Genomic DNA, 17,576 nt, shown 5'->3' with positions numbered 1-17,576 from the left:
CAGATGAACGTTGATATATGATTGGCCGAATTTAGGTGTTCAGACTGACGTATAACTAACTGGCCTGCTTAAGACAACGAAATAAAAAACAAAGATTTTAAGAAAGGATTTTTTTTTTAAATAGAAATTTTCTAAATTTTGGGACAATATCATCTGACAAAGAGTACATTTAAATATTTTATTCCAGATGTAGGGAAACATAAGCAATCGAAGCAGAAAGAGAAGAAGGAAAAGGTTAAATGAGGAGACATATTTGTGTTTGTGACTTTCTTGCTTTATTTTCTCCCTCTGCTGCCTTTATAATTGGGCTGCTTCAGGGCTGAACTCTGCTTGCCCTCATTACCTCCTCGCTTTCGACAGTCGGAAAACCAACTCTGTCAGAACCTCATCTAACTATTTCAGGAGGAAAGATTTTATTTTTTCTTTTGCACAGAACAAAAACTACAAAAATATCCATGCATTACAAAAATATTTTTTTTCTAATCACAGCACAGGAACAAGCATGCTAGAAGCAGGAACTACTACAGTGTCATGACTTTATTATTTTCCCTAATTGAAGAATTTGCTGTAATTGTGTGTGCATTCTTAATAACAACAATATAGATTTACAATATTCACATTGTTGCAGCTCTGTACATTTGAAATGTACCGATCTGGGTCAACAGTGTCTGATTCCAGAGCATCAGCGCCTCCTCTAGGATTGGCTCACAAGCCTTTACACAAAGTGACATCCTGTTGGGCTAAAAGTAGAATCCACATTCTTTTAAAATAAATTACTGATGCATTCAAAAGTCCATTCATTTATCCATGATGCAGGTAGTAGAGATTTAATTCACATTTACGTTTCAGTAGGTAGCAACTCTAACAAACTCAGTTTGTCACTTTTCCACAGCCTAGGATCTTTTTAGTTAAACAATTTCTTGTCCTTTACATGAGCTTTAAATAGGAAGAAGCACATTTATATACAATCAGCACCTAAAAATGGTTTATATACAAAATGGCACCAAGGGTGGCACAGTTTTCCCCATAAAAAAAAAAACAAAAAAAAAATTTGTAATCAAAAATTACCCGTTGTGATGTCCATGATGTTTGTTTGTTAGTAAGTTTGTAAATGTGAAGGTACATGTGCACAATAAAGGTTTTCACCAAATGCATAAAATAAAATGTTAAGATGATCAAAACCTGCTCTTATTCTTGGTTATGATTTCCTGTCCAGCAGTTAGTGTAGCAGATTTTAAATGTTTGTGCTGTTTTTCAGGAAACCTGTGGAGAATCTAAGAGCCACCATGGAGCTGTCGGTTTCTGGCTGTGAGCATGGTTTTAATAATCAGCACAAAAAAAGGTCCCTGCAAAATCTCCACTATCTACACCTGTTTCTACAAAGTACTACAAGAACAAAGACATGTTGCATTAGGGCTGATAGAAAAGCAAATATGCCATTTTCAGCCCAACCAATGTTACACACCCTATTCAGAGACCTTAAGGACCAGCACCAAATACCCTATAGAATCATTCTATGACCCCTTTAACATGTGTGGATCAGAGGCAATTACAATAAAGTCGAACATGTCCACAAGATTCTTGTTTTTATAAGATTCACTGAAGTTGTTTTGTAAAACAATTTAAATCCAGGAAAACAAAAGTTCAAATGTATAATTTAAAGACCAAAGTTAATAGTAGATTAATTTACATGATAAGTGCTGTAATCATCTGAAGGAGCAGCCTGACTTGTGAAAAGTAATTTCCCTCTGTATCAAGCTCAGTTCCAATTTATTAATCTGAAACCATTAGACATCAAAAATCTCAGTAGCTCTATAGTAGGTAAACACTATTTAAAAAGGCCAGAACCAAACTGCAAGCTTCTCATTTCAGAAGTGTTTTAAGTTTTTCTGCTTTCCCATTTTGCTCCGTCGCTTCTTGCGCCACCTCCTGGTGGACGCATCGAAACACGTGACCATCATAATGTTCGCCTTGCAGAGGTTAATTCTTCTTTCCAGCCGAGATGTGACGTCTTCAAGGGCCTCCAGATGCTCTAGGGAGTCCACCTCGAAAGTCTGCCACAGGTCGACTAGGAGAGGATGACAAGGTTAGAACTTTTACACATATAGCATATATCCTTACTGTATGTACTGTATATGCATTACATACAGTTCAAAATTCAAGATGCTCAGCTACTACCTTACTTGCCATATGTGCTGGTGCATTTAAAAACATCCTTGTGTAGAAATGAGGAAAATTTTTAAGAAGCATCTAGTCTTATAAATTATGTACATTGATTTTGATGCTCCTGTCTAAATACTCCATGTATACTGGGATTAGTCAGAAATGACTTGTCCTGTTACATCACACTGGTTTCTTTTTCTGTTTTTTTTTTGTTTTTTTACATCAAAAGATCAACTGACTTTCTCATTGTGAAATGTCAATAATCAATGAGTGACCAAGGGTATTCTGATCATTCAAAATAAAAAGGAATAGGGGGAAGCTTCAAGTATCCAGCATTCTGAGGTGAGTGAACTATCATCTGACTGCTGTGTGATTGTTGCCAGGGGTGGATTTAGGAAATTTGGGGCCCTAGGCAAAGAAAGGCATGGGGCTCTCTGAATTGAGAAGACAAAAGATAATACAGACCCATTGTACAGATACAGAAATTTGTATAGAATAGACATTCCTTTTTTGTTCAACCTTTATTCCCTCTTATCTTATCCCTTTTTTCTTGCGGTTTTCCTCTCTATGTTTTCTTTTGTCCCTTTTTCTTTTCATATTGGCAATAAGCTGAGCTGACTTTTAATGCTGTCTCCAAAGGAATAAAAGATTTTCCAATCACTATGTCCATTCTAACTTAGCTGATTGCTCCTTCCTGTGTTTCCAAAAAATAACACATTCATTTTCACTTCGCAATAATCTGTTCTGAACAATAATATGAAACGTAACGGTTCTTCATTTTTCATTTAAATGAAATTATAGCTGCATGAATCATGACATGAATCATCACAGCAGACAAGACAGAGGAGAGCAGGAGGCGGGGTTACGAATCTACTTGCTCTGGAGAGCAGAGTTTGGTGCTTTCATATGTCGTCGCCAAAGTCTCCAGTAGCAGAAAAATGTTGCTAGATTTGACGCTAAGCGCTTTTTTGTAATAAAAAAAAAACTAGAAGGGTCTGAAAAGTCGCTAAATGTAGCAACAAAAGCACTAAGTTGGCAACACTGCTCTTCCCGCTGTTTGTTTTCAAATGATTTGCTGCTACCTGTTTGAACCTTTCTGAACATGCACAGAAAATGGACTGATCCATTGTGTTGGACACTGAAGGGGGGGCCACCCCTAGACATAATATTATAAGCATTCTGATGGCAACGAAAGTATGTGCACAAATAAGAAATAGCTGTATTAACCATACATGTAAAAGGAGTTTTATGGGGCCCCCAGGAACTTGGGGCCCTCGGCAACTGCCTAGTTTTGCCTAATGGTTAAATCTGCCCCTGATTGTTGCCATATTTGAAGTACAGTTAAATGGATTCAGCAGCATTGCATGTGAAGCCTACTGTATTTGTTTTACAATTTTTGTTTCTGGAAATCCATTTGTCTACAACACAAATTCAAACGTGTCGTTATGCTGGAAATTTTAACTTCCAACATTTAATCTTCTCACGTCATTAAAATCAAAAGGCAGATGTGGCCATGATATTTGGGTGATCGGGATTTGGTTTTATTCGTCTTTAGATCGTGCAGTATTAGTTAAATTTCTTTGTGTTTAGTTTTTTGTTAAGATGATTTTTCCATATCAGTACTTTTTATCTTTAGTTTGTTCTTTTTCTCTGTTTTTTATGCATTTAAATGTTTTTCTCTTAGCCTGTTAGTCTTTTCCCCTTCTTTACTTATTTTGTTTTGCAATTCAGCTTCCTTTGTGTTAATAAACCACCCTCCCAAAGCTTCTCTGATAGGCCCATCTAGTCCCTTTGTTATTCTTCAGTATTTAAGTATGGGTTTGTCATTGTTCTATTTGCTTTGTGTTTCTACTTGTTTATCATTTTAAATCCATGACCGTGCTCGATCTGGGTTCCTATCATCATTTTGGTGTAATTCTCAAACCGAAAATCTGAAAAATGTAACAAAAAAGTCTGACATACATTCATGTATTCTGATGAAGATCAAAACTACATTTTCCTTTTATCAATTTTAATGAAGTTTTCTTTTAATCTAATTAGATCTGAATTTATTCATATTTTTTGTTTTTTTTTATTTGTTCCCAGATGCTCTGCTGCTAATGACTCATTCCAAGCACACTTCAACAATTTGTAACTAAATCTCTATGAGGAACTGACAATTTTCCGTTCATGTGTTTCTAATAATATTAGCCCATACTTTCTATTTCCTCTGAGATTGTACTGAAATGCTCATCGACCAATGCTTCAAGAGCAAGAGAGTGATTCAGACCAATGACGCAGCACCTTTCTCCTGCTATTACAATAGCCCCTCTGATGCAAATTGCCTGACATTATCGTCAGAGCTGTGTTCAGGCACCACCGTTAGCTCACTCATTATGTTCTAGGCATCAGGTGACGCATATCTTATGGTGGGTGATGGTTTTATCTGCTAGTATGTTTGTAATTCAGATTGTGCTTAGACCTCATTCAGAACTGGGTTCTCCCTGATTACACTGCAAAAAATACAAATCTCAATAAGTTATTTTTTCTTAAAATAAGTGCGTTTTTCCTTGATTTGAGGAGGTAAGTGAGACACTTTGCCAATGGAACAAGACAATTTTCTTTTGTAATAAGAAAAAACAATTTTATCGTCTTGTTTCAAGTAAATATTATCTAACTATCTTATTTTAAGAGTGAAAATACTCATTCCATTGGCAAATCATCTTGTTTACCTGCTCAAATTAAGGCTAAATATACTTAATTTAAGCCATTTTTTACTTATTTCTGGATTGTTTTTGCAGTGTAAAAGCCTGATTCATCAATATGCATGACTTTTCTCAACTGGTCTTGTAGTGAGATCCATGTTGGGTTTTTTGGTGTTTCTTGCATTATCTGGATCCTGTCTGTTAGCTTTTAGATAATGTGTGGAATGTAAAGATAAACACTAAAGTTATTATCATCTTTTTTTACTAACACTCTTGGTTCCATTTGGCTGGCTCCAGCATGAGGTTGTGTTTGACGTGCTCCAGCTCTCTCCTCAGTCTGTTGTATTTGATTCGGACTTCTGAGATCCTCTGCTGACGATGCTCCAGAAACCTCAGCTTGGCGCTGAAGCATCCAAGGCCCTGAAATCACAGGTTCATACAGAAACATTTCACCATGACGCCTTCTTCTTAAAAACTCTTTGTTTTTATTGCACTTCCCATTAAGATGCATCTTGTGGAGGGAAAAAATAGGTCTGAAAGCACCTAAAATGTTTTTTTTCTAATCTCATGACATAGAAGAAATAGTTTTAAAGGTCAAATTATACAAATAACATGTTCTAATAAAAGAAGAACTAATTTGATGCTTTACCATATAACATCCCCCTTGCATTTTTTTCACTTGGTGTCACATTACAGACACACATCTCTACATTTTTATTGGGAATGTAATTGATCGACAAACAAAATAGCATAAAAACAAGACAATGGATTGTGTATAGCTCATCACCAGAGCGACTAAAACATGGCCGACCTAAAGCGATTGACCAAATAGGAAGAGTGTGAATAGAAGAAGAAGCTAATGGTAATTCTGATTCAGAAGGACGTGCAGAGACATAAAGCCTAATTAGTCAGCAAACACCATTTGCTGCTTATTCCGCAAAGTTAACCTTTCTGGAAGAGTGGATAAAAGACAGCCAGGTTCAAAGAAAGCCGTAAGAAATGCTATTTAAGATCTTAAAAAAACTTGCAGGGGAAACCACAAATGTGTAGAGAGGTACTCTGTTCTAATAAGATTAAAATATATGTTTTTGACTTGCATGCATTAAATAATCTGCAGAGTAGACTACCTGAAGGCTTATCGTGGGAAAAACAGGTGAAAGCAACAGTCAACATGTAGTCATACAGGTGAACAGAATCTACCTATTAACAGAAGGCTTAGGTTCAGAGGAAAATTATTAATGACAGATAAATAATAAAAAACACAAAGGAATAAACTGAGATAAATTATCTAATAATAGAGAAATAATAAGAGGAAGTAAAGACAAATGCCTGGCAAAAAGTAAACAAAACAGAACTAATATGGCAAAAATAGAATATGGTGAGCAAAAACACAACAACCCAAAATCAAATTTTAATCTCCAGATTCTGACATACTAAGGGTGGAATTATAGAAAAAGTTGCTTCTAAAAACTATTGAATCAAGAGCATAGTCAAAAATCTTTCCCCATTTTTCAGATTTTTCAAGAAAATGTTGAAAGACATGTAATCTTCTTCCACTTCACATTTATGCTCTATTTTGTGTTGGTCTCCTACATACAGCTAATATTTACTGAAGTTTTTGGCTGTAGCATTAGAAAATGTGGAAAGGTCAAGAGATGTGAAGACTTTTGCATTACAATGTAGTAGTCTGACATAAATTGATATGTAAAACTCAGCATTTAGGCGCGTCTCCTTAAGGAAGGATTACCTTCGGTCTGCTCAGTTGGCTTCCTGAGTGATTCTTTGTTCTCAGTTGCAGGGCATTGACCCAGTTTTCCCTGTATGCTCATTAAAATTGTATCAAAGTTGGTCTTGTCTGAGACTGGAGGAGACAGGGCAGAGTCTCAGGAGGCCTGACCTCTCGTCTCAGGGGACATTACGTCAACACATGCGATGCCTTTTGCTTTCAGGCATATTTTAGCTCAGTTTACCAAGCTTAACCCTCCTTAGCCACAATCATGGCTTTATTACCCATCATCATATTGGCTACTTTACCTCAATGTGTTTTCACACACAAAAAAAGAAAACGTGATTTCTTCCACGCCGGTTGCACTCAAGCTCCACAGATTAAACTGAAAATGAAAATAAACCCAGCACCTGTTTGTCAGCACCTGCTCTTTTCTGCATCCTTTGAGCATTGTCGATCTCATAAACCTTGATCTCATACGCCTCCGGAATTTTCCGCTCCGTCCAGCGAGAGCGCAGACCGCTGGCGCTAGCTGACCGTTTCATGGACAGGGGGGTGTCATGGGACAGTCGGCGCTGGGGAGTACCTGAGAGGGAGCAAAAGCGCAGTCAAGTGCTGCCTTTTAACCACTTTCTCCTCTTCCTTTTCTTGTTTTCAACTTTAATTTTTTGCAGAATTAAAACAGGATGTTTTTTTCCCCCTTTCTTCTGCATAACGCAGATGCTAGGTTTCCCTATTTAAAAGTTTAATATGACAGACCAACACAAACAAGCACATAACTGTGAAGTGGCTGGAAAATAACATTTCCTAAATAAATTGAAACCTGAAAACAAATTTGTATCAATCCTGCAAGAAAAGAAATCTAATGCAACCTGAAAACACCAAATAAGTAAATTGAGCAAATCTATGTGTAATTTTATATAATCCCAGTTATTCTGTGAGGGCCTCAGAGAACATCTTCATGAAGACCCAGGAGTAATGAAGACAGGTTGGTTATACTCCCCGCAGAAGTGTGTCGCAGTGAGCTTATCGCAGATATTTTTGATTTATGCCCAATTTTGAAGCGTGGTCTGCGCTATGTTATTCCACGCCACAACTCAAGAGGGACGATCATGAACTAGCTGTGGGTCTAGATACGGCCGAGGCGGTGAGGAAGTGGGGACAAGTTTGTACGACAACGGAGGGATATGAGGGTGAAAAAAAGAGGGGATCCAGGTGGAAAAAACAAGTCGTTTTCCACAATGGCGGTCATACAAATAAAACTAACCGGTAAGGTACCAAGCAAGAAAGTAGAGTGGATGCAGATTTGACCAATCAGAGGCCTCCTGTCTGCAGCACTGTCTGTGGTCACCTACAATTTTGGAGAGCAGCACCAGAGTGTCTGCGGAAAGGGGGAGGGGGGCACATTTGCATTCACTGCGACACACAAGCAGATGACCTGGTTTCTGCATAAACCAGCCATTAGGTTTTAAAAGAATATCCAAAGCATGGACAGTTGTTTATTATATTGTGCTGAATGAGGGGGATAAAACAAATCAGACTTTTATCTAACACTCTCTTTTTAAATATTGAGTTTTCTCACTTGGTTGAATACCACTATTAATAGGTTTGTAAAAGGATGTCAGAAAAATGCTTTCAACTTTTTCCACAAGCCATAGGGGAAACAGCAAAAATGTTACACAAGGTGATCTTTTTAGATGTGACTTAAAATAAGAACTTTCTACTATATGTGTGGAAATCTAGAAAACTTTTAAGATATGGACAGATATATAACTTCTATCAGACAACTCTGAACATACAGCCAGAGATGCAAGGGAAGGGTTTAGAACCAACCAGACCCATGGGTTCTAGTCAAAGTTCAGACTAAAATCTGATTGACAATCTGTGTCAAGAAATGTAAACTGATTTGAAGGATGATTCTACAAAGATCTCTACATTTTTATGCTTTTTACTTGATAAGTATCTTGGCGCATCTCAATAATTCTTTAAAACTTTGTGTTGGTCTATCAGATAAAACCTCATCAAAATACATTGAATTTTGCGGTTGCCATGTGGCAAGGTTAGGACCAATTCATGGAGAATGAATGAAGGGAAAAGGGGACAACGAGCTTTGTTAAAAATTGATTTTTCCTAGAATTCTCTTTGTCCTTTTGTTTCCCTCTCAATCAGCACTGTTATATTTCCCTCTGCAAGCATGATCATAACTGTACCCACCCAACTTTATAATTTACTTTATCGGCCAAACACACTTTAGTTTCTGCATCTACGCTGCCATTAGTGAGGGCCATCACCGGCTTCATATATTAATGATGTCATGTCATATACAATTAGACGTTATGGCCTTTAAGGAAACTAGGCCTGAATGGGCTTTACAGCTGGGTGTCATGTCTAATTAATGTCATATAAATATGTTATGAAGCTAGAACATAAAGCAGTGCTGTTCTGGTAGAAACTGCTTTTCATGAAGAAATATTTTTGTTGGTTTCCATATTGTATAAATCAGAATCAATAAGTCAATGAAAAGCAAAGATTAAGTTAGGATTTATGTCTGTTAGAAACATAAAATCTATTTATCTTTCTCACACTCTTCACTGTGAAGGTTTAGTGAGCAAAGACTTATTAAAGACTAAAGCAAAACTAGAACTTAGCTATTCAAAGTCAAAATGTAGCTATTTAAAGTCAGAGAAGACACAAAGGTGTAGGAAGCTATCTAAAGGTAAGCACTACTACAGTATACAAAATGTTGAGACATGTCTGTCGAGGCAGAAAAATAACATTTGAGTTTTCTGGTTCTACCTGTGGAAACAGAAAGCTTTTGTTGGATTTTAAATTATTAGCAGTCTTTGGACATCTCAAAGTTTGGGGATGTGGCGGCCTAGTAGTTAGGGCATAGAGCTTGGAATCCTGAGGTTCTAAGTTTAAGCCCCACTCCCACAGACTGACGCTCTGGGTTCCTTAGCAAGACCCTTAACCCCAGACTGATCCCAGGGCGCCAAACAATAGCAGCCCACTGCTCCCCAAGGGGATGGGTTAAATGCAGAGGTAAATTTCTCCAATGTGAGATCAATAAAGTTCAAGTTAAGGTAAGGTGGAATGCACCAGAGCATGTGAACGAAGCGGAGTGCCACGCAATTCCCACTCCCTGCTCAGGGGAATGTTTGCTCATGCGCACCACCTCTCAAAGTTGCGTCAGGATGCTCCGCTCAAAATCCACTCCGCGCTCGCCTTAATTTTCCTCCCGCTCCGGTGAAATCGCTCAAGGCTCGCTCAAATTTTCAGGAGAAGCCATTTTCTGACATTTTTCCTTCGTGTAATTATGCCAGGGCCCTGGGACACGCTGCGTTTGATTTGATGATGTTACCGATACATGTGTATTATTTATCAGGCTGTTAAATTATCGCACTGTTTGCCAGCTTTGAACGTAACGGCTTGTGCAATACATATTTTTCAAGGATTAAAAACTGTTGGCCTCTGTTTTTCAATTCCAAAACATGTCGAAAAAATCACACTTAAATGAAATGAATGTTACTTTAAAAATTGTATAATCTAACATTTTTAACTGATGTTGTGAGTGCATCGGAGCGAAGTGGAGCGGAGCGATATCCTCGCTCTGGCCTTAAAATTGAAAACCGCTCTGTGCTCTACCAAATTTCTTCCGCTCCGCTCCACTGCTCGCTCCACACTCAGCTCACATGCTCTGGAATGCGCATACTATTTCATAATGTTAGTCCTTCTATTCGCCAATATTTGATAAACTGTTTCAAGCTTTTTTTTTTTTTTATAAATGGGTCTTACTTGTGTTGCCTCTCTTCCGTGATGATCGGCTGCTGCGAGTCACGCTGAGTAGAGATCCACTCCTGTCGCTGATAGAATCTCTGTTTGAGGCCTCGCTGTCTCTTACTAAGCTGTCATACCCACTGCTAACCAGACTGCTCCGGTTAGAAAAATGCAGGGTTGTCTTCCCCATAGCTGGTGGCAAATCTCCACTCAACACGCTGGTGGTGTCACTTGCATGCCCACTTAGGTGGTCCGGCGAACGAGGAGCAGTCATCTGGCTGTATGGGGAGAGAAGAGGGGACATTTGATCTTGTCCAGATGAGGACGGGCTGGACGACCTTTCCCTAAGGAGGTCTGTGATCCGGCCGTTGACCAACCCCTGAATAGCAGATTTTGTAGATGAGCATGTAGAGCTCTGGCTTGGAGTCCGGCTGATAGAGCGATGAGATCGTGGAGGGGAAGAGGAAAAAAATGAGGACGTTCGCTCAAAGTTAACCATTTTGCCATCTGGTGACAGACTGGGACTGCTTTTTCGAGACATGTTCTTGATGCTTGGGGCAGACTGCCGACGAACCTTGGGAGTTGATATCTTAAGTTTTCCAACCGTAGAAAGCTTCGAATGGGAATGCTTGACAGACTGAAGTAGAGGGTCTTCATTGTGAAAGAAGTGATGGCTGTGGTCAGAGCGGGGATTTCTCCTGGGGCTCCTATTGGCCCTTGGAAAGGTAAAATCTCCCTCATAGTTTTCTTTACAATTGGCTTTAAAACTTTCTTCAATGCTTCCCTTGGAGCTCATAGAAGTGTTACTACCACCCCTGTCCATGGTTGGGAATTGTCTAGGGGTTCTTCCAAGGGAATTAGACCTTCTAGCCAACCGCTCTAGTTTGGTATTAAAAAGCCTACTGCTGTTATCAGCTGGAGACCTGACCCTGCTGCTTGTTTTGTAATGTTTCCTTGTTGGACTTGAGGTAAAGAAAGAGTCATTTCCCTTTTTAAAAGCACAGCCTGAATCTTTTTTGACCTCTTGGATATATGTTTGTGGAGACCAGTTGTTGGAGTTGTGGTTTTCAGTAGACTGCCATTTGCTGTGCCTCCTCTCCAGTGTTTCCCCTGGGCTGCATGGAGTAGATGATGTCAAACCCCTTGAGGGGCTCTGTCTGTGGTTGGGATGTTGCCAGCCTCTTGGTAGGCTACCTGTTGCAGAGGAACCAGGCAGGGTTTCATAGCAACCAGGTGAAACAACGGCTCTCTTGTGGTTGCTCCCAGCTTGTCTGCAAGCAATTTGAACCCCCTCTGAGACCTTTTGATTGTGTGTGGAATAAACATGCTTGGAGTCTCCTGGGTGGGCTTTGTCTGTAATGTCAAGTCTCTTCTCGCACATTTTGCTCTCCAAAGCTTTTTTGCAGGAATCCTTTTCTGCTGACACTATTTGATCAGAAGAAACATGGCTACATGCGTTATCAGATTTCTGAAGTTGATGGACCTGAGTAGCACAACGTTGAGTCTGTTTATCTAAATTATTGTCATTTTGACCTTTGGTGCTTTTTCTTTTAAGCTCAGAAGCCATGTTGATGTCTTTAAAGGTTTCATGACTCTTTTTCTCTTTAGTACCCTCTAAATCACAGTCCGAATCTAAGTTCATCAACATAGGATTAATGAAAGAAGGAACAAACCTGTTTTCTCGTTTAGATTTCATCCTTTCATTGTTTTGATCTGTGCTTGTGGGTTGAGCAAGAGCAGAAGCCCCAGCTGAACAGTCATCACTCACATCACCAATGATTCGGATAGGTTGAGAGTTAGCAGAGGTTTGACCATGTTCTTGTGATTGTGCAAGGTCTCTGATACAAATTATGTTTCCACCTGCAGTCCCACTGTTGTATGCTCCACTGATGGTCACCTCCTCTACCATTGAAAAGACAAGTTCATCTTGACCCATTTGGTCCAATGGCTGTTGGACAGTCACAGTGATAGTGGCCTTCATTTCCTTACTGTCCTTTGTATTTTGATCCCCGATTACAACACTTTTAGCCATAGAGTGTGAAGAGGGAGAAGACAAAGAAGGAGATATTGGAGAGCTTTTACCAATAGGTGAAGCTCTTTTGTCTGGTTTGAACCAGTCAGCAGCTTCATGTTTCTCTTGTTTTTCCTGTGGCTTATGTTCAGATAAATTGGCGGCAGCCTTGCTGTGAGAATTAGCTTCAGAGCACTTCACTGAGACACCTTTTCCTGACTTAACAGCTCTATTTTTGGGAAGCTCAGAAGGGTAGGTCATGCTGAGACCAAGGGCTTGATTCATTAGTTCTTCACTGGAACTGTTTGCACTACACTCCTCACAGTCAAACAGACCTGAATCCTCTCTCTGAAACCTCTCCCCAGGGACAGCACCATCTGTTTGCTTTTCCCCAAAAGAGGCTCGACTGCAACCCTTACCCACATTCAACAGTGTCTGTGGGGCTTTGGTTGTTTCTTTCTGGGGTTGAGTTTTGGTTAAAATATTCTTAAGGTTAGCACCTACCAAGGAAGACTTGAGGATCTCCATTGTCACCTCATTTCCATCAATGCAACCTAAACGTTCTTGAAGTTCAGCAAAGGTGTCACACTTAAGATGATCTCTCTCTGGTGGTTTGCCTTCTGCTTTCAGTCCTTCAATGTCCCCCTGTAGAGTTTCCTCTGTCTTCTTCTCTCCATGCAACTGAGGAATTCGCAGAAGTTCTTGAAGTAGAGCTGTAAACTCTGGGTCTTCCAGGTCAGACTTGTTTGGATGCAAAGAAGGTATAATTGGCACGAACTCAGGTTGTGCCAGCAGTGGTGCTGCTTTTGAGTGGACAGAGCCATCTGAATTGATCTGGATGACAGTGTCACAGGACTGGTCACTGCTAGAACGATACAGCTCCCCACGAAGTCGAAGAGACCGGAGGTCCACATCTACCTCTTCTGTGGAGTGGAACGCTCGGAGGCCCAAAGAGCGGGGACCTTTTTTATCTCTGGTCAAACTCCGTCCACAAGGGGAACATGATGTAGACTGCTGTTGAACACAGATAAAAGATGTTTTTGGTTCCAACAGACTGGGAGATCATTTCAAAATTTAACATAATAAAACAGGTGCTGATTTAAAATCAAATCAAAAAAACTTACACTATAATTGTTTTCTAGCCCCTTCATATTTAATATCATGTATAAGTTTATTTGGTTCATAATAGGGCACTCAACAAAAAGTCAACTGGTTGCCAAGCCGAGTTAACTAAGCCAACTCAACTCAAATCTTGGCGACTGAAAAGTTAACCCCACATGCGGGTGATGTGGACCTGCATGTTGGTGTGTGTGTGGCATGCAAAAATGCTGTGTTATTAGCTTATTCGATGGGTTTAATAGAGCACACACTGAAGTTAGCAATTCTAAAAGTACTTCCGTAAAAGTTAAAAAAAATAAAAAAATAAAAAATCCACTGGACTTGGTTTCCAAGGTTTGAAGACTTTTCGCCACTTCTAAAAGTACTGTAAGTAATTTTCGGCCACACCCCACTTTATACCATTAATTTTTCATAATTCGTCAACTAACTTTTTAGTTACAAAGAAAAAGAAACTTAAGTTTAGAAGAACAACATGGTTTTGAAGTGGAGAAAAACGTGTCAAAGCAAATGGACAAAATAGGGGTATGAATTGTCAAAGAGGCAATTTGACCAGGATCAGAAATCAAGAACATAGCAGGATTTTTCTGACCTATCTAAAATTATATGTAATAATACTAAAATGCTTACTTTTTTTTTAGGCTTCACATCAGCATACTCACTACTCTAATTCCTAATTGATTGCTAGCCTTTCTTCTCAACAGAACTGGCAGACTTTGCTGGTATTTGGCTCACCCCAAGCTATTAAATACACTTTGTCTGATTGGGACAAGATAATATCAAAACTCTCTGAAAGCCACTCAATAAGACAATTCTGATATGCTTTTAGGTCACTGTTTGGTCAACCAGTTGTTTTGGTAATGTTCAATAGCATAAATGACAGCAACACCTTCTTTCTTTATTTTTGCCATGTCAAAACCTTTGTTCAGGTTTCCGTTCTTCATTTCTAAAAAGGGATCATTTAAAACTTGATTGATGAAGATGGTCCATTTGGGAATTCTATTAGATTAATTGGCTGGGAGTAATTAGTTGTTGTGTTGTACCTTTGTCCTCTTTTGTGTCCTGCGTAGACGAGAAGCCAGCTGAATGGTAGAGAAGGACTCTTGAAGATGCGCTAATGAGTCAGCAACTTGACCAATCACAGCAATATGGCAGTTTGAAGACATGGATTCCCGAAGGAGCATTGCCAACTTACTAGACCTGTGTAAAAACAGTGCACATAACAAGTAACTACCTACAAATATATATATATCCACTCCTGCTGTTATACAGAACATACAGTTAAGCCCTAAAGTTATTAATACCAAAGGCAGGATTAGATTTAAAGTTATTAAATAGACCAAAAATGTTTTTCTGATTGGAAAGCAGATAGGTATTTCCTATAAAATAAAAATAACATTTACAGGGAGGTTCACAGTGAAAATATTATTACGTTTTCATTTAATGAGTAACAAAATCCCAAATCAATATTTTTTGCAAATAAACTGTATAGATTGGGCCTTAAGTGTGCTAAATTTATGTTAATGCTCAAATCTTGAGTTTTAATAGTAAACAAGTTTAATTCTGTAAAATCTGGTAATACGCTGTCTTAGTACTGTTCCTATGGATTGAAATGTGCCTCTACAGTAGCATTATTCTATTGGTTAAAGTGGTATCCTGGCAGATATCTATGTCACAGGTTCATATTTGGCCATTCGTTGTATTTCATGAGGCAACAGTAGGGTTGGATGCAGGAGTTTGCCCTGCTAACGAGTGGTTGATGTTTTCCAGTGTCATATTTATGTTTTTTTTGTTTGTTTGTTTGTTTTTCAGTGTCATTGCCTACCCTATGGGTACCCTGTGGTACCCATCTATATCCTTCACAGTGTTCAAGTTAAAATATTACTTTTAATCTTAATCAGCATGTGATGTGGATGACTTTAGAATTAACTATAAATATACTTTCCAGGATTAAACTCTGATTATTTGAAATGATTAAGAAGACAGTTACACTTAACATTAAAGTGCTATATTAATGTTAATACAGTGGACTCTTATGATATGTATTTAAGAAAAGGTTACACAAATTACATTTTTAAACTCCAATCTTACTTGCTAGGGATAGTTTTATGTCCGCTTAGGAGAGCCAAGACAATGGGGCCCAAGTCAGAGTGAGGAAGCTTATTTTTGCTCACACCCCTCATCCCACTGCATACATCAATCATGGTCAACTTAGTGGTTCCCCTTGAACCTGGGAATGGAAATAAAAACAAAAACAAAAGGAGTGTTGGTATTATATACAAGCAAAGACAATGTTAATGACATTACATACATTTTAATTCAGGCATAAAAAAATATTATGCTGCATTTTCAAACCCAAATAGTTATTGGATTCCAGTTTGGTAAATATTAACAAGAAGAATTCCAACAACAATCCCAGCCTTTGTTTTTGTTTTTTATACAGTTATACTGTCATTTTGTTATGTCTTTTAGCTATAACGTATCTGGTTTAAACATGCAATACTTTACATTTCTAATGTGGTTAGCATGCATCATGATCACTCAGTTTACCTACAGTAGCTCAAGTGGACTTACCAGGGCTCACAGCTAAAACAGCTAACTCTATTTTTATATGCAAATTGTAAAAAAATGTGCACTCTTTAATCAACTGAAACATTACCTATTATCTATCACCTATTATCAGATATATGTACTGTTATTGCATAAACATTTAGTCTGTCTTATCCAAACCATCTCAGAGTGGCACAGTCAATTGCAAAAGGTTTTGCAGCTGCCCCTTGTCTCAACTACTGTACTGCACAGCATATCTGCACTTATGGCATTTTAAAGGTCTATACAGCAGTAGCATACTGTAGTACCTTACAGCTGTGGTAGCAAACATCTGTATTTAAAGCCTTTTCCATATGGAATGAATACACCATAATCAGATAGCAAAGCTAAAAGAAGTAAGTTTGGTACTAGAGTTTTAAAATAGGGAATAATACAGGTTTTTGCAACAAACGAGCAGAACAAGCTGGATATGATATCCTTCCCTGGCCTTATTCTGACATGAGAGTTAAGATATATGATGTGTGTGTGTATATATGCATATATATACTTTTAAAAATCTCATAAAAACCTTTCCCGATGGTGTTGCTTTCGGTACGAGGAGGCTGGACGTAAAGGGTGAAGAACATGATGGAGCTGTGACACAGGTATGTGATAAAGTCGGTGTGTCGACGTGCTGCTATGGCTGCGTCCAGGAGAGAAGCCGCTCGCTCTGCTGTGGGCGCCTTCACACGGTTGTGATTACGCAACTAAAGAGAGAGTAGAACATAATACAAACCTTAAATCACTACATCTGTTAAATATGCACCAGCCATATATATATATATAAATATATATGAAGAGAGAGACAAAGAAATGTACATTATTGGAAGTGGTGTTTAAATGGTATTAGTTCTGTTTGTCTATTATTTATTATTAATCAATTTATTTATATACCAACCAAAGCTTTTTGAGGCAGCAATTAGTCTGGTGGTAATAAGTGAATTAGAAATGAAAATACAATCAACTGCAGTTGAGTAAACTAATTATGGTAGAAAGCTTAGAAACCATGTTTACCCGAAAAACTATGACAGTGTATAAACAGAGGCTGTAATGGGTTTGAATCAGTGGGAAATAGAGCAGTCTTTGCTTATTTGATAAACATCATATTATTGATTCATTGCTTGGAAAAAAGGATTCAAACATAATATATACATAAGATATCGGGTGCTTGCAGATAAAGGATTCATGTATTGATTCAAATACGTTTTTTCTACACTAGAAACTCATTTGTTTACGTTTTAAAGTTTATATGTTTACAGAATAAATCTCGTTTTACAGCAAATGTATTTAATGGGTTTGCAGATTATTTGCAGTTTTCTAGGAATAGAAGAAAAAAAATGTAAAAAAGAAGATGACCCTAACTTGTACGGTAATAAAGCAACAACAAAGATTTTATATCCTATTCAGACTTTTATTATCGCAACAAATAGATCTCAAACTGTATCACAAATTGATTCCTTTGTGCTGAATGAATTTAGAAAGCAAATAAAAGCATTCATCTAATGGGAAC

At 38.2% G+C, this 17,576-nt stretch overlaps 1 protein-coding gene across 4 annotated transcripts in view; it reads right to left on the bottom strand.

Moving 5' to 3' along the window:
* Nucleotides 1-280: 280 nt before the first annotated feature.
* The window catches only part of LOC107095681 (kinesin-like protein KIF26B), a 38,911-nt gene continuing 21,615 nt past the window's right edge, over nt 281-17,576 (bottom strand). For 2 of the 4 annotated variants that reach the window (XM_015391895.1, XM_015391896.1), the window contains exons 9-15: nt 16,596-16,773; nt 15,569-15,707; nt 14,521-14,677; nt 10,369-13,375; nt 6,984-7,159; nt 5,117-5,267; nt 281-2,068 (exon numbers count right to left, since the gene is read on the bottom strand). In XM_015391895.1, the coding sequence (XP_015247381.1) occupies nt 1,869-2,068; nt 5,117-5,267; nt 6,984-7,159; nt 10,369-13,375; nt 14,521-14,677; nt 15,569-15,707; nt 16,596-16,773 (4,008 nt within the window). In that variant the 3' untranslated portion in view covers nt 281-1,868. The remainder of the gene's footprint in view (nt 2,069-5,116; nt 5,268-6,983; nt 7,160-10,368; nt 13,376-14,520; nt 14,678-15,568; nt 15,708-16,595; nt 16,774-17,576) is intronic. The other 2 variants (XM_015391897.1, XM_015391898.1) reach the window with 2 other exon arrangements.

Source organism: Cyprinodon variegatus, unplaced genomic scaffold (genome assembly GCF_000732505.1).
Source record: "Cyprinodon variegatus isolate N-32 unplaced genomic scaffold, C_variegatus-1.0 Scaffold563, whole genome shotgun sequence".
Taxonomy (NCBI): domain Eukaryota; kingdom Metazoa; phylum Chordata; class Actinopteri; order Cyprinodontiformes; family Cyprinodontidae; genus Cyprinodon; species Cyprinodon variegatus.
The sequence above is the reverse complement of the archived record's forward strand: the minus strand, read 5'-3'. Positions and strand labels throughout refer to the sequence as shown.